The 21,703-nt window shown below is 51.7% G+C and overlaps 8 protein-coding genes across 8 annotated transcripts; 4 read left to right on the top strand and 4 right to left on the bottom strand.

The window, feature by feature from the left end:
- Window positions 1–1,096: 1,096 nt before the first annotated feature.
- Window positions 1,097–1,479, bottom strand: LOC116436312 (scale keratin-like). Its single transcript, XM_032093366.1, has one exon. The coding sequence runs from the start codon at window positions 1,460–1,462 to the stop codon at window positions 1,097–1,099; it is 366 nt and encodes a 121-aa protein (XP_031949257.1). The 5' UTR covers window positions 1,463–1,479.
- A 1,106-nt stretch (window positions 1,480–2,585) lies between these two features.
- Window positions 2,586–2,968, top strand: LOC116436313 (scale keratin-like). Its single transcript, XM_032093367.1, has one exon. It carries the CDS (start codon window positions 2,603–2,605, stop codon window positions 2,966–2,968), a length of 366 nt encoding a protein of 121 aa, XP_031949258.1. The 5' UTR covers window positions 2,586–2,602.
- Window positions 2,969–4,240: 1,272 nt separating this feature from the next.
- Window positions 4,241–5,564, bottom strand: LOC116436305 (scale keratin-like). Its single transcript, XM_032093361.1, has 3 exons — window positions 5,538–5,564; window positions 4,741–4,781; window positions 4,241–4,633 (listed from the first exon to the last, which is right to left on the bottom strand). Exon 3 carries the CDS (start codon window positions 4,609–4,611, stop codon window positions 4,246–4,248), a length of 366 nt encoding a protein of 121 aa, XP_031949252.1. The 5' UTR covers window positions 4,612–4,633; window positions 4,741–4,781; window positions 5,538–5,564; the 3' UTR covers window positions 4,241–4,245.
- On the top strand, window positions 5,246–5,628 carry LOC116436315 (scale keratin-like). Its single transcript, XM_032093369.1, has one exon. It carries the CDS (start codon window positions 5,263–5,265, stop codon window positions 5,626–5,628), a length of 366 nt encoding a protein of 121 aa, XP_031949260.1. The 5' UTR covers window positions 5,246–5,262.
- Window positions 5,629–9,434: 3,806 nt separating this feature from the next.
- On the top strand, window positions 9,435–9,809 carry LOC116436320 (scale keratin-like). Its single transcript, XM_032093373.1, has one exon. It carries the CDS (start codon window positions 9,444–9,446, stop codon window positions 9,807–9,809), a length of 366 nt encoding a protein of 121 aa, XP_031949264.1. The 5' UTR covers window positions 9,435–9,443.
- Window positions 9,810–10,505: 696 nt separating this feature from the next.
- Window positions 10,506–11,219, bottom strand: LOC116436242 (scale keratin-like). Its single transcript, XM_032093290.1, has one exon. The coding sequence runs from the start codon at window positions 11,217–11,219 to the stop codon at window positions 10,506–10,508; it is 714 nt and encodes a 237-aa protein (XP_031949181.1).
- A 3,093-nt stretch (window positions 11,220–14,312) lies between these two features.
- On the top strand, window positions 14,313–15,179 carry LOC116436245 (scale keratin-like). The gene is made up of 2 exons (XM_032093293.1): window positions 14,313–14,713; window positions 14,930–15,179. Exons 1-2 carry the CDS (start codon window positions 14,313–14,315, stop codon window positions 15,177–15,179), a joined length of 651 nt encoding a protein of 216 aa, XP_031949184.1.
- A 1,606-nt stretch (window positions 15,180–16,785) lies between these two features.
- Window positions 16,786–17,118, bottom strand: LOC116436284 (feather beta keratin-like). Its single transcript, XM_032093338.1, has one exon. The coding sequence runs from the start codon at window positions 17,116–17,118 to the stop codon at window positions 16,786–16,788; it is 333 nt and encodes a 110-aa protein (XP_031949229.1).
- Window positions 17,119–21,703: the final 4,585 nt, after the last annotated feature.

Raw genomic sequence — 21,703 nt, 5'->3', positions numbered from 1 at the left:
TCCTGCATCCAACTCCTGTCTTTTTGCCTCCTTTTCCAAAATCATGAGCACCCAGGGCATGGGGGTGTTCCAAGAGTGGTAGGGCGAACGCTGATCCTGGGATGGTCACGGAGAATGAAAAATACGGGGGAGTGGAAGGCAAAATAGGAAAGGAAAGGAGACAGTGGAGGTTAAACCTGAGAAGAAAATGTTATCAAAGGGTTAGTGGGAAAGTACGAAAGAGAGCAGTGGGATGGGGTCAGGGTAGGAGAAAGAGAAGGAGCACCAAGGTCTTTTCCTGAAGAAAGTCAGATCCCCTGCTTGTAGGCCAGGAGTCCACAGGCTTTTGCAGACCTGCACCCGTGCTGTCAAAGAGATGAGTGGGCCCCAGAGCTGGGAGCAAAGGACCAGGGCTCCAACCCGGCCTCCAGCCCCTCTGTGCCCCCATGGCTCTGCTAAAGGACCTGGGACTGGAATAAGAGGGACGCTTCCCCCTCACCATGCCCTGTACATTAAATTTCCTTATCAGCAGCTCCTTCTCTTTCCATTTGTCTTTGTCTTAGTCTTTCGTCGTTATATTGCTCCCACTGCTCATTCCTCATCATCTGTTTCCTCTTCTCCTTCTCCTTCTCCTTCCTCTTCTTCTCCCAATCCTTTGTCCTCTTCTTCTTCTTATCTTTCTCCATCTCCTAACCAAACCCCTTTGCATCATTCTCTCTCCTGCACTCCCATTTCCTCTTTGATTTCATTTTCTTCTCCACTTTAACCTCCACTGCCCACTTCCCTCTTCTATTTCACTTTCCCCTTCCCTGTCCCCTTCCATTTCAGATTCCCCCTGGCAATCCCAGCAAAAATATTACCCCTCCCACTCTTGAAACTATTCCACTCTTGGGGTGTTCCTAAACTGAGAAAAGAAGGCGAAAAGACAGGAGTTGGATGCAGGAAAACTTTATTGTGAACAGAGGGGCAGGAGAGGCTGGGAGAGGGACGGCAGGCAGGCTCCAGCCAGGCCGGGTGTCAGGGGCTGCAGGAGGCCAGGGCGGCTTGTGCAGAGCTCAACTTCTCCATGCTGGGCCGAGGCCGCCGTGGGTGTTTGGGGTGCGGGGCTGTGGTGGGTCTAGCAGGGCCCGCAGGTGTCCCAGAGCTTCTTGCTGTAGCGGGGCAGGACGCAAGGGCTGCAGGCGGGAGCAGCGTAGGCTCTGCCAAAGGTGCAGAGGCCCCCCGAGGCCTGGGTGGCGCCGGCGCCGTAGAGGCCGCCCAGCCCCAGGGAGCCGCCAAAGGCCGGTGCTCCGGAGGAGCCCACCACGGCTTGCTGCGGGAAGGAGCTGAGGATGGGGCCGGGGAAGGTGACCACCACGGGGGGCGGCTGGATGAAGGCTGAGGAGTCGGGACACTGGCGGGCGCACAGCTCGTTGCAGCTCTCAGCGATGGGCTGGGGCACAGCCACGCTGGTTTTGGGTGGGCACAGGTCGTAGCAGGACATCTTGGCGTGGGATGCGAGGGTGCTCTGCAAGAGAGGCCAGCGATGGTGGGAGAGCAGCAGAGGCCAGCGGCCGAGCCACAGAGGGGCCGGGGCTGGAGCAGGGAGCTGCGAGCAGAAGCGCTCGCACACTTACCCTTGTCCCCGAGGAGGAGAAGGTGGCCAGGGCAGTGCTTGGCCGAGTCTGGCCCCAGCAGGGCTTTTATAGCAGCCCCAGCATTGCTCAGCTCCAGCCGGGCCAATCTGCTCAGGGGACACTCCCTGCTGCTGCTGCTGCTGCTGCTGCTGCTGCTGCTGCTGCTGCTGACAGCAGGGCTGTGCGGCCCCTGCCCCTCCCTGAGTCGGCATCCCCCAGGTGCCACCCCAGCACATCCCGCTGCCCAAGCCATCCTGTCCTTCCTGCCACGTCATATATTCTCTAGCAGGGATGTCACCCAGGAATAGGCTCGAGGAACATCTTTAATGTTCCAAATGGGTGGGGCAGGGCTGGAATCAGCCTGGGCCAGATGGACATCTCTGCTCCTTTCCCAATGTATCTCAGGCCTGGCACGAGCAGTCTTTGTGCCCAGCCTGGCAGAACTCCCGGGGCAGTGCCTAGAGGTAGATGCATTCTGGCTCCCCCATGCTGGCCAGTGATGCAAAGATCGCAACACAGTGCTTGGTCCTTCCACTCCTGACCCAGACCTCCCAAATACTTCCACGTCTCCATGGTGTCCACTCCGTGGTGACATCCCTGCTATCGAATATATGACGTGGCAGGAAGGACAGGATGGCTTGGGCAGCGGGATGTGCTGGGGTGGCACTTGGGGGATGCCGACTCAGGGAGGGGCAGGGGCCGCACAGCCCTGCTGTCAGCAGCAGCAGCAGCAGCAGCAGCAGCAGCAGGGAGTGTCCCCTGAGCAGATTGGCCTGGCTGGAGCTGAGCAATGCTGGGGCTGCTATAAAAGCCCTGCTGGGGCCAGACTCGGCCAAGCACTGCCCTGGCCACCTTCTCCTCCTCGGGGACAAGGGTAAGTGTGCGAGCGCTTCTGCTCGCGGCTCCCTGCTCCAGCCCCGGCCCCTCTGTGGCTCAGCCCCTGGCCTCTGCTGCTCTCCCACCATCGCTGGCCTCTCTTGCAGAGCACCTTCGCATCCCACACCAAGATGTCCTGCTACGACCTGTGCCCACCCAAAACCAGCGTGGCTGTGCCCCAGCCCATCGCTGAGAGCTGCAACGAGCTGTGCGCCCGCCAGTGTCCCGACTCCTCAGCCTTCATCCAGCCGCCCCCCGTGGTGGTCACCTTCCCCGGCCCCATCCTCAGCTCCTTCCCGCAGCAAGCCGTGGTGGGCTCCTCCGGAGCACCGGCCTTTGGCGGCTCCCTGGGGCTGGGCGGCCTCTACGGCGCCGGCGCCACCCAGGCCTCGGGGGGCCTCTGCACCTTTGGCAGAGCCTACGCTGCTCCCGCCTGCAGCCCTTGCGTCCTGCCCCGCTACAGCAAGAAGCTCTGGGACACCTGCGGGCCCTGCTAGACCCACCACAGCCCCGCACCCCAAACACCCACGGCGGCCTCGGCCCAGCATGGAGAAGTTGAGCTCTGCGCAAGCCGCCCTGGCCTCCTGCAGCCCCTGACACCCGGCCTGGCTGGGGCCTGCCTGCCGTCCCTCTCCCAGCCTCTCCTGCCCCTCTGTTCACAATAAAATTTTCCTGCATCCAACTCCTGTCTTTTTGCCTCCTTTTCCAAAATCATGAGCACCCAGGGCATGGGGGAGTTCCATGAGTGGGAGGGCGAATGCTGATCCTGGGATGGTCAGGGAGAATGAAAAAGACAGGGGAGTGGAAGGTAAAATAGAAAATGGACGGGTAGAGTGGAGGTTAAACCTGAGAAGAAAATGTTATCAAAGGGGAAGTGGAGGAGTACGAAAGAGAACGGGGGAAGGGGTCAGGATAGGAGAAGGAGAAGGAGAAGGAGCATCAAAGACTCTTCCTGAAGAAAGACAGATCCCCTGCTTGTAGGCCAGGAGACCACAGGCTTTGGCAGACCTGCACCCGTGCTGTCAAAGAGTGGAGTGGGCCCAGAGCTGGGAGCCATTCAGGGGCAGAGGACCAGGGCTCCAACCCGGCCTCCAGCCCCTCTGTGCCACTGTGGCTCTGCTAAAGGACCTGGGACTGGAATAAGTGGGACACTTCCCCCTCACCATACCCTGTATATTAAATTTCCTTATCATCAATTCCTTCTCTTTCCATTTGTCTTAGTCTTTATATTTCTCCTTCTCCCTGCTCCTCATCATCTGTTTCCTCCTCTCCTTCTCCTTCTCCTTCTCCTTCCTCTTCTTCTCCCAATCCTTTGTCCTCTTCTTCTTCTTATCTTTCTCCATCTCCTAACCAAACCCCTTTGCATCATTCTCTCCCCTGCACTCCCTTTTCCTCTTTGATTTCATTTTCTTCTCCACTTTAACCCCCACTGTCCATCTCCCTCTTCTATTTCGCTTTCCCGTTCCCTGTCCCCTTCCATTTCAGATTCCCCCTGGCAATCCCAGCAACACCATTTCCCCTCCCACTCTTAGAACTCCCCCAGCCCTGGGGCCTTCCTAAATTGAGAAAAGAAGGCAAAGAGACAGGAGTTGGATGCAGGAAAACTTTATTGTGAACAGAGGGGCAGGAGAGGCTGGGAGAGGGACGGCAGGCAGGCCCCAGCCAGGCCGGGTGTCAGGGGCTGCAGGAGGCCAGGGCGGCTTGTGCAGAGCTCAACTTCTCCATGCTGGGCCGAGGCCGCCGTGGGTGTTTGGGGTGCGGGGCTGTGGTGGGTCTAGCAGGGCCCGCAGGTGTCCCAGAGCTTCTTGCTGTAGCGGGGCAGGACGCAAGGGCTGCAGGCGGGAGCAGCGTAGGCTCTGCCAAAGGTGCAGAGGCCCCCCGAGGCCTGGGTGGCGCCGGCGCCGTAGAGGCCGCCCAGCCCCAGGGAGCCGCCAAAGGCCGGTGCTCCGGAGGAGCCCACCACGGCTTGCTGCGGGAAGGAGCTGAGGATGGGGCCGGGGAAGGTGACCACCACGGGGGGCGGCTGGATGAAGGCTGAGGAGTCGGGACACTGGCGGGCGCACAGCTCGTTGCAGCTCTCAGCGATGGGCTGGGGCACAGCCACGCTGGTTTTGGGTGGGCACAGGTCGTAGCAGGACATCTTGGCGTGGGATGCGAGGGTGCTCTGCAAGAGAGGCCAGCGATGGTGGGAGAGCAGCAGAGGCCAGCGGCCGAGCCACAGAGGGGCCGGGGCTGGAGCAGGGAGCTGCGAGCAGAAGCGCTCGCACACTTACCCTTGTCCCCGAGGAGGAGAAGGTGGCCAGGGCAGTGCTTCCAGCCCTGCCCCACCCCTTTGGAACATTAAAGATGTCCCTGGAGTCCATTCCTGGGTGACATCCGTGCTAGCGAATATATGACGTGGCAGGAAGGACAGGATGGCTTGGGCAGCGGGATGTGCTGGGGTGGCACCTGGGGGATGCCGACTCAGGGAGGGGCAGGGGCCGCACAGCCCTGCTGTCAGCAGCAGCAGCAGCAGCAGCAGCAGCAGCAGCAGGGAGTGTCCCCTGAGCAGATTGGCCCGGCTGGAGCTGAGCAATGCTGGGGCTGCTATAAAAGCCCTGCTGGGGCCAGACTCGGCCAAGCACTGCCCTGGCCACCTTCTCCTCCTCGGGGACAAGGGTAAGTGTGCGAGCGCTTCTGCTCGCGGATCCCTGCTCCAGCCCCGTCCCCTCTGTGGCTCGGCCGCTGGCCTCTGCTGCTCTCCCACCATCGCTGGCCTCTCCTGCAGAGCACCCTCGCATCCCACGCCAAGATGTCCTGCTACGACCTGTGCCCACCCAAAACCAGCGTGGCTGTGCCCCAGCCCATCGCTGAGAGCTGCAACGAGCTGTGCGCCCGCCAGTGTCCCGACTCCTCAGCCTTCATCCAGCCGCCCCCCGTGGTGGTCACCTTCCCCGGCCCCATCCTCAGCTCCTTCCCGCAGCAAGCCGTGGTGGGCTCCTCCGGAGCACCGGCCTTTGGCGGCTCCCTGGGGCTGGGCGGCCTCTACGGCGCCGGCGCCACCCAGGCCTCGGGGGGCCTCTGCACCTTTGGCAGAGCCTACGCTGCTCCCGCCTGCAGCCCTTGCGTCCTGCCCCGCTACAGCAAGAAGCTCTGGGACACCTGCGGGCCCTGCTAGACTCAACTCCCAAGCTTGTTTTATCCGTCAGAAACAGAGAAATCTAGAATTTATTTATCCCAATTTTTGCAGCCATTCATCTTTCCTTTAAACCTTTTCTTTTACCATTCTTATTATTTTTCTTTTTCTCCAGTTTGAAGATCTCACCTTCAGTGTTCTCTTTTGTAAATTCTCCATTACAGTTTCAGTTTTCTTTCCATCTGTTTGATCTTTCTTGTTTATGTCTTTTATATCATCCTCATGTCATATTTGCGTTTATTTAGCTCTGCTTGTTGACAACTTCGTGACTTAAAATTTTTGGCTTCATTTTTTCGATTCTCTTTGTACCTCTTCTTTTCCCATCCTGTTCTTTGTATTCTCTGTGTGATTTATTCAAGTTGTTCCTGCAATAAATCTTTTAGGCATCAAATTTTTCTGTTGTTTTCATCTCTTTTTATTTTATATGATGATGACTATTCACTTGAGGTTTTACCTGCTTATAACAGAACTGTTCAACTTCACCATTTCTGGTTGCTTAAAGCTCTGGAGGGCCACTGAAAAGGGCCTGGGAGCCACTCTGAGAGGAGCAGTCTGCCCTGGATGACACAAAAGGGAAAGTAAGAGCAGGGCAGGGCCAGGTCTGCCCAAACCCAGCGGCTATGAACAATCTGATCAGGGCTGAGGTTCCTGGCAGCTCCTCCCCGCTTTGACTGATGCTGTTACTCAGCCCTGGGATATGCAAGGCCCATTAAAACAACAAAACAGGGAGCAGAGATCATTACTCAGTGCTTCCAAAGTGCTCTCACAGTCCTTGTTCCTCAGAGGCTCGAGAAAATCTGCAAATAGTGAGGGGTTTTCCTCACAGGAACCCCCAAAATACCTTTTGTAGTTCAGAGTGCGCTTATTTTTAATACAAAGTTGAGAGAGGCAATCACGGACTCATGGAAGCATTTGTGTGGAAAGGGATCCTAAAATCATCTTGTTCCACGCCCTACCATGGGCAGGCAACCTTCCACTACCCCAGGTTGCTCCAAGCCCTGTGCAGCCTGGCCTTGACACTTCCAGGGATGGGGCATCCATGGAATCATCTGTGCCAGGGCTTCCCCACGCTCACAGGGAAGAATTTATTCCCAATATCCCATCTAAACCTCCTCCCTGTCAGTTTGAACCCGTTCCCCCTTGTCCTGGCACTCCATCCTTTGGGAAAAGTCTCTCCTCATGTTCCTTGTAGCCCCTTCAGGTCCTGCAAGGCCACAGTTGGGTCACCCCAAAGCTTCCCCTTCTCCAAACAACAATCCCAGCTCCCCCAGCCTTTCCTCCCAGCAGAGCTGCTCCATCCCTCGGATCCCATCCTGGACCCTCCTCTGGACTCTCTCCAGCAGCTCCACGTCCTCCCTGTGCCACGCCCTAGGGCTGGGGCAGCTCTGCAGGTGGAGTCTCACCTGAGTGGGGCGGAGGGGCAGAATCCCCCCTCCCCTGCTGCCCACGGGGCCTTTGATGCAGCCCAGGAATAATCAAGGAGTTGGATTTGAAGGGAGTTTGTGCCCTGAGCCAGGGATGAGGCACAGCTTGTTCTGACTTCGAGATTTATGTAAAATACATCTCAAGGCAAGGAAGACACCCCCAGGCTGGGAGATGTGGGAACCACTCAATCCCTTTCTGTGGTTGGAGAATCTTGTTTTCCTTCCCCTGCAGCAAATACAGGGAAATTTGTCGGGGCAACAAACAAAACACAAACCTAAACCTAAATCCTTTATCACTTGCAGAGAAAATGAAAATATTGGGGTGAACATGGACCACAACAACAAATCTTCAGTGTAGGAATTAAGAGCAGATACTTCATCTCTGGGGGGATTTCTCAGGAATGACAAGAAGGGTCTCTAAAATGCACTGGATACAGGTAAAAACCTAAAAGTTAGAATAAAAGATACTGGCTGTTCTCTGAAAAATCACAGAAAAAGGGCAAATAATCACAAATGTTTCTTTTTTTATGGAAAGTATAGTTTGAAATAAGACAAATACAGCAAAGGTGGCATCTTAAACTCGCAGAGGATTCAACCACAGATATTGAAAGGATTTTTTTGAAGAAAGAAAAAAGAGCTGCATTAATTATTAACCCTTGACTTCCAATGGCACAAATCACGATTTAATTAAAGTAATGGCAGGCACCACCTTGTTTCCTGCATATTAAAGCAGGTGGGGTTGTGTAAGAGTGAAATGTCTAAATCGCTCATGTCATACAACAGCAAACATTAGCTGGGTTGAACAGCAGATAATGAATGTTTGTGAAATCATTACAAAGTATTTTTCTCAAGAAGGCCCAGAACATGCTTGGTAAGAGATTACACTCACGACATTAAAGAAAAACCTTGATCTGCCTCTTTGATATTTCCTCAAAATTGGACCTTTGTGAATCACAGGACTTGATACGGGAACGTTCAGCACCACAGACCCTTTTAAAACTGAATTTCATTTCCCACTGAGACTTTTTTAGTTAAACAAAGTGATTTTTATGTGGGATTGATTCCAAACCTTCCTCTCAATGGAAAACTATTGGGGAATTGCTGAGTGTCCTGGACAATCTCAGCAGATATTCATGACCCCTTAAATCCATCTCAGACCAACAAGGTGTCTTTAATTAGGGCTGGAAAAGACATTTATTCCTGGGTAGCTCTGGAATAAGATGTTTTCTGCTTCTAATTAATTTATCAGATAATTTTAAAGGGCTGTTAAGGAAAAATGTCCATGTCAGCCAAAGACGAGTCTTACAAAATCTCGGCGCAGACAAGCTCATGACAAGGTTGTAAAGGAAGAAGCAACATGTGGAGTCAGCTTAATGAACATGGTAATTCCAGTGAGGTCACTCTAATGATGCCAGGAGTTGCCAGCACCAATTAAGACCCAAGATTAAAGAAATCAGGATGGTGAAACTCCGACATCACACGATAGGAGAATGTGAATGAAATCAGAACTGCCACAAACTCCAAACTTTCGTGACTCAAGCTGGTAAACAATTTCTTTTAGGCAGAACCCCCAGCCCAAGCGAGATTCCAGCCCCTCAGGAATGTTGGGATCCTCTATATAAGCTCCAGTGCCTGGGCTCATCCAGACACTTCTCGCAGCTCATTCACCTTCCGAAGCTTGGTGAGTATGAATTTTTAATTTCTTTCTATTTATTTAAACAGAGCCTGTACCAGAGCAGTTGTAGAATATTCCTTTAGGAATGCTGAGATTTAGAACAGCTTTACACCGTTTCTGTCTGGCATTACTCTTAATGAAACCAGTGGGAAATGTAGGATTTGGAAGTCTGAGTATGAGCACAGAAACTGTGAGAAATTTGAGTGTACCAAGCCAATTAGCAGCTTTAAAAAGGCATAGATTAAAACATTTATTTCAGATGATTATCTTAGTATTTTATAAAATTCAAGACAAGAATTGAGACCCTTTTCAGGTGGGTTCAGTGGCATTCTGAGAGTCATAATAAACCCTCCTATTTCAAGCAAAGCTACATCTAGATCAGGGCTATTTCCCCACTTTGGGGAAGTTTGTGGGACATGGGACTGAGGTTTTTATATTCTTCAGGGAGTGCATTTCCAGGAGCTGAAAGACAATAATGTGGGGCCAGAACAAAGATCAGTCTGTGGGGTCTAGTCATTCTGGGGATGGTTTTACACAGGCAGGAATTTTTGATCAAGGTGCTTATTGGGCGCTCACCAGGTTGATCAAGGCTGAACATAAAACACAACACAGTGATTTTGAAAATTTCTCTCTAAACTTTCTGCTTTTTATAGTTTAAAGTTCCCCACTTGTGGCAAACCAACTCTCACCCCTGCAAGATGTCCTGCTACGACCTGTGCCCACCCAAAACCAGCGTGGCTGTGCCCCAGCCCATCGCTGAGAGCTGCAACGAGCTGTGCGCCCGCCAGTGTCCCGACTCCTCAGCCTTCATCCAGCCGCCCCCCGTGGTGGTCACCTTCCCCGGCCCCATCCTCAGCTCCTTCCCGCAGCAAGCCGTGGTGGGCTCCTCCGGAGCACCGGCCTTTGGCGGCTCCCTGGGGCTGGGCGGCCTCTACGGCGCCGGCGCCACCCAGGCCTCGGGGGGCCTCTGCACCTTTGGCAGAGCCTACGCTGCTCCCGCCTGCAGCCCTTGCGTCCTGCCCCGCTACAGCAAGAAGCTCTGGGACACCTGCGGGCCCTGCTAGACCCACCACAGCCCCGCACCCCAAACACCCACGGCGGCCTCGGCCCAGCATGGAGAAGTTGAGCTCTGCGCAAGCCGCCCTGGCCTCCTGCAGCCCCTGACACCCGGCCTGGCTGGGGCCTGCCTGCCGTCCCTCTCCCAGCCTCTCCTGCCCCTCTGTTCACAATAAAGTTTTCCTGCATCCAAGTTGTGTCTCTTTGCCTCTTTTTCCCAAATCACGAAGACCCAAGGGCCTTGGCCAGCTGAGGAACTCCAGGCACTTCCTCCCTGTGCAAGAGTGAATATTGCCCCCAGAGGAAAATAAAGAACAAATGAAAACCAGAGAGGCTTTTGTGCAACACAAACAGGGGTTTATTGTCAGAGAGAAGAGCAGCAGTGGAGCACAGGGAATCCAGGCAATCGCAGGGGCAGCAGGGGATGCAGGATTCGTGCTCTGGGAGCAGGGCCTCGCTCAGGACCAGGATACAGCAAGGGGATGGAGGGCTCAGGGTATCCCGAGGGGATGGGGGGCTCAGGGCATTCCCGAGGAGACAGGGGGCTCAGGGTATCCCAAGGGGATGGGGAGCTCAGGGCATTCCCGAGGGAATGGAGGGCTCAGGGCACACCTGGCACAGGAGCTCCTGCCCGGTGTCCCCATGGCCCGGGCTGAGCTCCAGGGCTGCCACTGCCCCTGGGGGCTGGCACTGCCAGGGGGGCTTTAGAAAACCCCACAGCTCCCGCGGCGGGACCTGCCCCATCTCTGGAAGCCAGGCAGGGAATAGCCCAGGCCCCGGGAGGAGAAGCCGGAGCTGTAGGACCTCCCGCCATTGCCAAAGGAGCCCCCATAGCCCCCGAGGGAGCCCCCATAGCCAATGTCACCTCCATAACCCAGGGAACGGCCGTAGCCAAGGGAGCCCCCATATCCAAGGGAGTCCCCATAGCCCTGGGAGCCCCCATAGCCCCCACAGCTTCCCAGGCCAAAGGAGCCCCCATAGCCCCGGGAGCCCCCATATCCAAGGGAGCCCCCATAGCCCTGGGAGCCCTCATAGCCCTGGGAGCCCCCGTAGCCTGAGAAGCCCCCATAGCCCCGGGAACCCCCATAACCTCCAGAGCCAAAGGAGCCCCCATAGCCCCGGGAGCCCCCATAGCCCAGGGAGCCCCTGTAACCCCCATAACCTCCCAGCCCAAAGGAGCTCCCATAGCCCTGGGAGCTCCGGGAACTGAAGGAACACCCCAACCAGGCTGGGCCTGACGATGCCACAACGCTCTCCTGAGGGAAGGTGCTGAGGATGGGGCCCGGGATGGTCACCACCACCGGTGGGGGCTGGATCAGGGCTCTGGAGTCGGGGCACTGCTGCACACAGGGCTCGTTGATGCTCTCGGCGATGGGCTGAGGGCAGCTCACACCACAGGACTCGCTGGAGCAGGACATTCTTCTGTGCTGGGAGGCTGCAACACACACCAGGAAACAGATTTCAGATCCTGAAATTTCCACCTGACTCTGCCTGTGCTTTCCAATGGAAATTTTGAGGGCTCAGAGTTCATTGCCTTCCAAATCTGATCTTTATCTGACCACAGAAATCACATTCTAGACTCTTCTGTCAGGATCCCTGAGATGTCACTCACAGATGAAGACATCTGGTGTAATCTCTGGTGATTCCTACACCAATTATACCGTGACAAGTCTCCTTTCATCTCTTTATAAATTTATTAAGAGCAGCTGAAATCTAGCAATGTATCTATAACAAGTTAAGAAGTTTCAGATACAAACCAGCAGTTTTTATTGTTTCATATTCCTTCCCAAGTAGCCCTCAGCTTCCAAACCAGAAAATTTACCCTTCTGGAAGAAATATTCCCACAAGGTGGGAATGATCACTCAAATCCTTTTAAATTTTATAGTCACGCACTGGAACTAAAATGCCTGGGAAATGGTTATTCCAGGTGGCATGGTAAGAATTTACCTTTTATTCTCTAACAGCCTTCTGAGACCCACGGTTTTTAAATCTACCAATCCATAACATTAATGAATTGGATGGGAAAAAAGGATAGAGAAGGATAGAGGAGTTCAAATTGGACTTACCCTGTTCACCAAGGCGAATAACTCGGGAGATGTGGATGGAGAGGCTCCGAGTCGTGACAGCTTTTATACATTTCCCAAAGTGCTTACAGGGACGAAACACCCTCTGTGCCTCAGGTCCCGCACAGCAGCAAAACAACCCTCACATGGAGGGATTTAATTCTGCTGGCTTTGCACTGCCACTCCCCACGCGCAAAAATGGGCGTGAGACGATGTCAGGACAGACTTGAGGGCATCGAGCTGGTGAATGATGAGATAGTAATCCCCATCATGAGCATTGGCTTTAGGTTCGATGAGTTCAAATTAATTAATTTATCTGTCTTTTTAAAACGGTGGTTTTTAAGTGAATCCTATGAAAATCCACGGAAGCTGCACAAAACGAGGGAAACAGGTATCAAAAAGAAAGAGAATATCAATTATCTCCAAATGCTTGAGAAACATGAGGGGGTTTAAGATCTGTTTGCAGCTCAAACACCACTAATTACTCGTGAATTCCAAGGTGGGTTCCATTGTGCCATTCCCTGCTGGCTTTGGAATGTCATGGAGGCAGGGACACTTCGAGGATGTTCCAGATCCTTCCAGGACGATGAGAGGCTTTATGAACACTCACTGGAAACTCATATTTGGTGTGTTAGACACGAGCACAGAAATGTCAGCACCCAAAGCTTGGGCAGGAGCGCCGATTGAGAGATGTGTGAGCTGAGGGCTCTGTGTCATGAGGTGCAACTTCACGGACAAAACATTTCCAGGTGAGAGTCCAAGAGTAGAGATTTTAGAACACCAGTCTGACACCACTTTTTGCAGAACATCGATAGTTAAGCCTGAAAATTCAGGTAATTTGCAATCAGGTTCTTTTTTCTCTCCTAAAATTTAAGGCATTTCAGCAAAATGCTGCCTCATACATTAAGAAGAAGCTGCATTCAATAGTCCAGACCATGGACCTGTCATAATCACCCACAACACATTAATACTTAATAAAATAAAGAATTTCATATCAGGAGTGAAAATCAAAGCATTGCCAGCATGGAAATTATTAATTAGAGGCTGATCAGGGAATCAAGAGGAGTGACATTGGTTGGCGTATTTTTAAATTATGCTGTTTCATAACAAGGGAGCTCCTAACTCAGAATAAATCCTCATAACTCCTGGCCCTCATTTAATAGGATAATAACAGAAATTGCAAGCACTGACTATTAATGAGTATTTGTGAGGCAGCTTAAAGTCATTATCCTCCAGGTACCTCTCATTATTATCAGCAAATCCTGATGACACTTCACAAGCAGAGCTATTTTACAATTTAGAAGTAATTTATTGCCTCTCTTTTGCAATATTGTAAAATTAGAAAACAATTGCAAGAGGAAAGAAAAGAAATAACTGCAGGATGTTCCAGACTCATCCTAATAAAATTTATTTTTATTTTAATACTACTTTATTAAATTCTCTCTTTTTCTATAGTGCTCGGTACTTTGGGGGTGGGGGAAAGACAATCATGATTTTTAATGTGTTTCTAACTGAACTTCTGGAAGTAGAGATTTCAAATTAAATAGTGACAAGTTTGGAATTACCTCCAGGCCAAGGCCTATTCTGGCTGTACCAATTTCTGCCTCTTTGGGGGCAACTTTTATAGATCCCTACTCAGCTACAAGGAGAATTTGTGTCCTCTCAGAGCCAAAATTTTAGGTCCGGTTGCGTGACCTTCACCTGGTGAAGGTGGGACCACAAAGGGCTTCACACCATGGAAGTACTTCCTTGACCATTAAAATGTCCCATTAAAATGGGACTAAAGCAGGACTGGCTTTAATCGATGTCTCCGTGGCCACCCTTCAGCTGCAAGTTCCTCAGAGCCCCTCAAGTTGCCCTCAGAGGGAGCTGATTGCCATCACCTGTTGCATCATACCCACACGAGTTTGGGAGGGACAGTGCTGAGGTGACAGAATCGAAGCACCCACTATCGCGTTGGTTTTGTAATAAATGAGGATGAGAGGCACAAAGGGTGGCTTTGAGGAGGATATAAAAGCTCAGATCACCCTCAGCCGTGCATCCACTGCTCTTGTTCCCATCCCTACAGCGAACAAGGTAAGTGGTGTCACTCATCCTCATAAAATCTGAATTACTACATAAAGTCAATGAGTCTTTTTTTCTGTTCCTCTTGGCTTCTGTCTCGGTGGTGTCACACTTTTGAGTGAATCTTTGCCACAGGTTGCTACAGATTTATTTCATTTATCCATCACAGAATTTCTGCTCGTAAGGATGATCATGGTGAGAGGAAGGTTAAAAGTGGACTTGATACAAGAGTGAGATTTCTTTGACAGCATCTTTGAATTTATCTGTTTCCCTCTGATATTTCAGACACAGAGCCAATGCTTAATAATTTTAATTCATCTCTTCTCAGCCAATTTAGCTTAAAAGTCCTTTCTGGTGTGTATTGCAGCCTCCCAGCACAGAAGAATGTCCTGCTCCAGTGAGTCCTGTGGGGTGAGCTGCCCTCAGCCCATCGCCGAGAGCATCAACGAGCCCTGTGTGCAGCAGTGCCCCGACTCCAGAGCCCTGATCCAGCCCCCACCGGTGGTGGTGACCATCCCGGGCCCCATCCTCAGCACCTTCCCTCAGGAGAGCGTTGTGGCATTGTCAGGCCCAGCCTGGTTGGGGCGTTCCTTCAGTTCCCGGAGCTCCCAGGGCTATGGGAGCTCCTTTGGGCTGGGAGGTTACGGGGGTTACGGGGGCTATTTGGGCTCCTCAGGCTATGGGGGCTCCTTTGGCTCTGGAGGTTATGGGGGCTCCCGGGGTAACTGGGGCTCCTTTGGGTGGGGACCTTATGGAGATTCCCAGGGTTATGGGGGCTCCTTTGGGTTGGGGGGGTCCCGTGGTTATAGAGGCTACTTTGGGTTAGGAGGTTATGGGGGCTATGGGGGTTATGGAAGCTCCCTTGGATATGGGGGCTCCTCAGGCTATGGGGGCTTCTCAGGCTACGGGGGCTCCCAGGGCTATGAGGGCTCCCAGGGCTATGGGGGCTCCCTTGGATATGGGGGCTCCCGGGGCTATGGGGGCTCCTTTGGCCTGGGAAGCTGTGGGGGCTATGGGGGCTCCCAGGGCTATGGGGACTCCCTTGGATATGGGGGCTCCCTTGGCTACGGCCGTTCCCTGGGTTATGGAGGTGACATTGGCTATGGGGGCTCCCTCGGGGGCTATGGGGGCTCCTTTGGCAATGGCGGGAGGTCCTACAGCTCCGGCTTCTCCTCCCGGGGCCTGGGCTATTCCCTGCCTGGCTTCCAGAGATGGGGCAGGTCCCGCCGCGGGAGCTGTGGGGTTTTCTAAAGCCCCCCTGGCAGTGCCAGCCCCCAGGGGCAGTGGCAGCCCTGGAGCTCAGCCCGGGCCATGGGGACACCGGGCAGGAGCTCCTGTGCCAGGTGTGCCCTGAGCCCTCCATTCCCTCGGGAATGCCCTGAGCTCCCCATCTCCTCGGGATACCCTGAGCCCCCTGTCCCCTCGGGAATGCCCTGAGCTCCCCATCCCCTTGGGATACCCTGAGCCCCCTGTCCCCTCGGGAATGCCCTGAGCCCCCCATCCCCTCGGGATACCCTGAGCCCTCCATCCCCTTGCTGTATCCTGGTCCTGAGCGAGGCCCTGCTCCCAGAGCACGAATCCTGCATCCCCTGCTGCCCCTGCGATTGCCTGGATTCCCTGTGCTCCACTGCTGCTCTTCTCTCTGACAATAAACCCCTGTTTGTGTTGCACAAAAGCCTCTCTGGTTTTCATTTGTTCTTTATTTTCCTCCGGGAGCAAAACTCCCCAAGGTGCTGAGGGAGCCTTATCAAAGGATCTGCCCTTGCTGCATGTCTTTAAAATGTGGAATGGGAGTTTAATTGTGGTACTCAACACGATGTTGAGGAATGTTTGTTTAGCAATTTAGCCGTCATTATCTTCCCCGAGGTTCTGAGTAATTGTTCTTGCTCTGAGGATTTCTGGTGGCACCCGAAAGGCCTCTCAATCACCACATCATTTAGCAAGCAATTAAAACATAATTGCAGCCTTTCTAAACTAGCAAGACAACAAAGGAAGAACCAGGCCTAAGTTTTTATTTTATTTGTTGGGTTTTAAATGTTCTGCCTGGGTTTGTTCAGCCTGAAGAGGAGAAGACTTGGGGTGACCTAATTTCACCTTCCAGTGTCTGAAGGAGCCGACCAGAAATGTGGGAAGAAACTGTTTCCAAAGCCCTGGAGTGACAGGACAAGGGGAAGTGGGTTCAAATTAATGGAGAGGATGTTTAGATGGGATATTGGGAGCAAATTCCTCCCTGCTTTGTCTGTAAAGCAGCTTTAGCTTTCCCACCTCTTTCCCTCCCTTTGTTGTTAGCCGGGGGTGATTATTTCAAATTGTTCTTCCAGAAATGAGACAAAGGGAAAATATTCCCTACCAAAAAAAAAGGATATTATTCATTGCTTATATTTATCTCTGATTAAGTCCTCAGTAATTAGCGTGGTCTAACTTAAATGCAGATCTGCCTGGTACTCACAATTTATGCACAGGCAAATTTCTCCCAGAGAAGGCTCCAAAGAGGAAGAGCGAGAAGGAACATTGCAAACCACAAATTGTGATGCACCATGTATTTAATGAGCAAGAAGTGGAATTTAAAAAAAAATGTACAGCGTAAGAAAGCAGAAGGGTTGAATATGGATTAAAATTAATCACCCATTTCAAGGCAGTGCTTTACAGCTGGACACCCAGCAACAATCGAGTGACATTTTTCACCTCCCTGATACCACAGAAAGGCATCGAATCAGAAATGCCAAGCTCCTGCAGCCCCATGAGCTCAGGGCAAAGCTGCGGGGGGTCAGCAAGCGAGTGGGCACGGGCTCAGTCCTGCATCCGGATCGCGCTTTCCGTCTCCTGGTTGTTCCTTCCCGGCTGTCCCAAGGCTTCCTCAGGGCCCACAGCGGTTGGAGCGCCGGTAGGACCTCCCATAAAGGCCCCCCAGACCAGAATATCCCACGCTTCCGAGCCCTGAGGAGCTGCCCGAGTTGATGGGGACCCCCCCGGCACTCAGAGCATCCCCGACGGCCGCGGACGCCGAGGATCCCACGGCGGTGTTCTGGGGGAAGGAGCTGAGGATGGGCCCGGGCAGGGTGACCACCACAGGCGAGGGTTGGATCACGTAGGTGGAGTCCTGGCACTGCCGGACGCAGGGCTCGTTGCAGCTGTTGGCCAGCGGGGTGGGGCCGCAGGAGGTTGGGGCACAGAGGTCGTAGCAGGACATGGCTGTGGGGTGCGAGTCTGGAACACAGGGAAGAAGGGAATACAAGGAACAGCTTGTAATTAGTCACGTAATTAAGCTGCTACGGTGATGGAGAGCACAAAGGACTACGTGGAGAATGGAGTAAAGGGTTGGTGTTGGCTTGAAAGGAGATTTCAGTAAAGCCCAAACCTCTCCACACTACAAAGGGCAGCTCCACCTCCTCCTGAGCAGCTCTGAGAGCTCCTTTCCCACCACACTCCTCCTGCAGCTCTGAAATAAGTGGGGAAGTGAGGACCAGGCTGTCAGAAAAGCAGGGAAAAGCTCTGCCCCAAAAGAGAGGGAAAAATAAACAATTCCTCAGCAAGTAAAAGTGAGGAGCAGAAATTTCACCGTGAGAGAGGTGAGGCCCCGGCACAGGTTGCTCTGAGCAAGGGAGTTCAGGGAATTTCCCTCTGGAGACACTCAGACCCTCCTGCCCTGGAGTCTCCCTCTCCGGAGTCGTTCCAAACCCACTTGGAGTCTTTCCTGGGTCACCTGCTCCGGCTGACCCCGGGGATGGACTGGGAGATCTCCAGAGGTCCCTTCCAACCCCAAATGTTTTGTGATTCCATTCTGAGAGCCGAAACCTCTGCAGGGATTCCCCACATCCAGCTGCTGAGCAATGCCCAGGCAGAGGTTGGAACCCCTTGGAATCAAAAGATTTGGGTGACGCAAATGCCAAACGAGGCTGAATCCGGGGTCAGAGCACGAACAACCTCCACCCCTTCACAGAATGTCCCTCCCTGGAGAAAAAGCTGCTTCGAGGCCTCCCCTACAATTTTAAAGGGCACAAACCTTGCACTGCTACAGACAAACAGTAGAAAAAGAAAATACAAGACCAACAACAATGCAGGACATGGAAAAGTAGGAAACAGATCAAGACTTACCCTTTTCTCCAAGGAGAATAAAGCAGGAGTGATTTTAGCTCCTCTGACCGGGCTGGTTTTATACCCTGGCCCAGAGAGCCCGAGGACCTGAGACACAAATTGTGCTTGTAGCCCATTACCAGGCAATTGCTAACGATTCCTCATATGCAAAATACGCCCGGCAGGGGATTTACTTTTCCCCTCTGTTTGTGTTTCTTGCCTGGATTTCATTTCCTCCCTGTAATGTATGCATTCCTCTGGAGAGGTTTCTTTTATCCTCAAATCTTACAAGCCTGGTTAATTCCCGGTCAGAAGCTGAATCATCTGGGTTACTCAGGAAATTATTCTGCATCCTAAGGAACCATGACACAGATGAATAAAACCATCAGGAAAGATGCAGTGAACTTCCCTGTGAAATCCCTTTGCCTCTGCATGGAGGGCATAAGTTTTTGGCACATCTTGCTCTGAAAAGGGCAGAAAATTTCTGTTTCTGCCTCAGAATTTTGCCCAATTCCTCTCAAACAGAGGAAATAAAGGAAATAACTTTATTACTGAAAGCATTTAGAGCTGATCAAACTCCACCACTCCCAAAGGTATTGGGAAATGGATTATTTGAGGGAATAGATTTTATTTTCTTGACTCAGCAGAGAGGGTGAAAGAGGATCAGCAGCCTGATCTATTCCTTTAATATCAAAGCACCCCACTTCCATGATGGAATCTGAGACACAATTTGGGAACTGAGTGTCCAAGTCCTTCATCTCAGGAGTCTCCAGGTTGGGTTTTCTCCCTCCATCAAACTCCAGGACAACAATTGAGGTCAAATGGAGGATGGCTGGGAATTTGAGGCTGCTCAGAGACACTCAAAGCCTTGCCCAAGCTCATCTTTGGGGTCATCAAAGACACCAAACCCTTTTACATCTGCCACTAAATTATTACTTTCCCCTGCTAGGCCTTGCACCATTATGCAAAATTGTTCCCCAAATTAATAGCAGTTACTTAGAGACGTTTGTAATGTTCTTGTTCCTTTTTTTCCTCTTTGAAAGCCAATCCTGGCTTTCACTTTGCACGTCTCAAAGAGCACCTCAGTGTGCAGCAATTCCAGTTCCTTTTCAAAGGCAATTTCCAGATTAAAAAGTAATTGCAGACAATGCAGGAGCAGACTGAAGGGCAGGGCTGAGCATTCCAGTCGCTCCTCATGTTTAATCTCCCAGGCAGAGACAGGCAAATCAGCCCTGAACTGGGAGTATCTTCCCCAACATCTCCTGGGAAAGAAACCCTGGTTGGAGACTTTTGAAGAACAAAAGTGTTCCAAGTTCCCAAAACATTTCCCTGGACCACTCAGACATGCAAATGGGGACTGAGCAGCAAATGGGCAGGGATGGACTCTTTGAACATGATCAGGGGTTCAAATGGGTGGCCAAGGTTCCTGATGGATGTCACGAACTTCCTCACCAGCTCCAGCTCTTCTAGCTTGCCCTTGAAATACAAATCAGAATTTGCACAATTCCAGCCATGAGTCACTCGATGTCCCCAGTTTGGGATGACCCCCAGCAGTGACACGATGGATGGAAACTCTCCTGGCCTTTAAGCTTGACCAGACTTTCCCAATGTTCTCACTGCACACAGAAATGGTAAAGAATTGGTTGCCCAGAGCAGCTGTGGCTGCCCCATCTCTGGAAATGTCCAAGGCCAGGTTGGACGGGGCTTGGAGCACCCTGGGATAGTGGAAGGTGTCCCTGCCCGTGGTTTAGATGATTTTTAAGGCCCCTTCCCACCCCAACCATTCCCTGATTCTCTGACATTCCTTTATAACAATAACTAACTATTGACTCTAAGAGTGTAGTTTGAAAGCCAACTCATCAAAAACCACAGAGAAGATAAAAAGAGCCCCAATTCTACTTCCTAAGTCCCACTTGTCTGGCTGGCTCCATCTTCCCCTCCCTGGAGCCAAAAGCTTCAGGATGTTGCTCATTGGAATATTACAAGGAGCAGCGATCCAAAATCTCCTGGGCGCTTATCAAGGCTGAAGTTGCACACTCAGGACTCCAATTAAAACTCTCGCTGCCACGGCAGGGGCTGCTCCCAGGTGTGTGCCCAAAATGCCAGAGAGAAGAGCCAATTCCTAAACAAATCGGATTTTGACTCATCCCCACTTTGGAAGGTGGAGTTGGCATGATGGAGTCGGGAATATTTAATGGATGCAAACGGAGGAGATGAAAGCGGCCTCGTGGATCGTGGGTTTCATCCGTGGCCAGGATAAACCCCTAATAAACATAAACCAATTTCCCTGCTGGGAACCCGGCCAAATGCAAAGCAAACCAACAATTCCTGCAGGGACTGCTTAATAAAGGTGCAGGAATGGCTCAGATCCTCCAGGCAGCCCCAGAAAGCCATAAAAGCTCTCCAGAGCCTTCCTGCCTCTTTCCTACTCCCTGTAAACCCAGGAGATGCTGCAGCTCTGGCTTCAGCTTTTCAGAATTCGGTGTTGAAATGGATTTTCACTGACAGCAAATATTTCAGGGGACTGCGAAAACATCTCGTGGGTTTATTTTTATTTCTGTGGGACCAAGTTGTTCCAGCTCTTCAGAGAAAATTCTTCCCTGTGAAAAACATTCTGTCTAACACAAAAATCCCACTCATTTTCTGCAGCACTGAATATATCACTTTCTAATTGACTGCAAACCCAGCCACATTTCCCTTTTTTCCTCAGAATTGTGCTTTACTTGTTGCCACACCACATTTTAACCCAAAAAGAACATTTGTGACAGGAATGAAGGAGGGAAGTGACGCTTGGGGATTGTCTTTTATTTTGTTTTGTAAAGCTTGCTGCATATCAAATGCTCGTGATGTGATTTCCGAGTGCTTGGAGGAAACACCCCAAATTTGAGGGGAGTTTTTTTGCAATCTGGGAAGGAGTTTGGTTCAATTAATGAGAAGGGAATTGAAAGGGTAAAGGAAATTAATATTGTCATGAGGAATATCCACCTTAACATGTCCAAGGCACCTTCTCAGCAGTGCCTCAGTCACAACCCTTTGGAGCCATTGACTTTTTGGAATTCATCACCTTTGGTCAGGGAACAGCTTCGGCTGAGATGGCAAAAAATATTAAATTAAGCATTTAATCCAGACCAAGCTCCTCCTGTAATAGAACATCAAACTGCCAACTTTCCACTGTCTTTTGTTGTTTATTAAGGAAACCTCTTCCTTAAAATTAATAATTCTTTTGTTTACCTCCTTTAATTTTGTTCCACTAATGACTGCAGTCAGTACAACCTCATCAACATCTTTAATTACAGTTCAGCCTCAGTCTGGACAGGCAGACAAAGACTCCAAGCAAGACTTTTCAGAGATAACAGGAGTTTTATGGGCTGACAGGAGACTGAGTCATCCAGAGCCTTCAGGGGAAGCTTTCCAAACCTTCTTCCTTCAGGGAGCAAAGCTCTGGTGTCTAAACAGCACCTTGATCCCGGCACAGACAGTCCAGGAGGAGTAAAGCAGTGCCTGATAAAGCTCAGCTCTGCCAGACACAACCGCTTAAGAAAACACCCTAAGAAATGGTTAGAACTAAAAATTCTTTAAATTTTACTCCTTTCATCTCTTTATCCCAGACTTGTTTCCCATCTCCTGTCCCAGACTTGTTTCCCAACCCAGCAAATTCCAAAGGCTCATTCCCCTGCAGGAGCACTTCCCGTCCTTCTCTG

The sequence above is a fragment of the Corvus moneduloides genome, chromosome 29 (assembly GCF_009650955.1).
Source record: "Corvus moneduloides isolate bCorMon1 chromosome 29, bCorMon1.pri, whole genome shotgun sequence".
In the NCBI taxonomy this organism is placed as follows: Eukaryota; Metazoa; Chordata; class Aves; order Passeriformes; family Corvidae; genus Corvus; species Corvus moneduloides.
The sequence above is the reverse complement of the archived record's forward strand: the minus strand, read 5'-3'. Positions and strand labels throughout refer to the sequence as shown.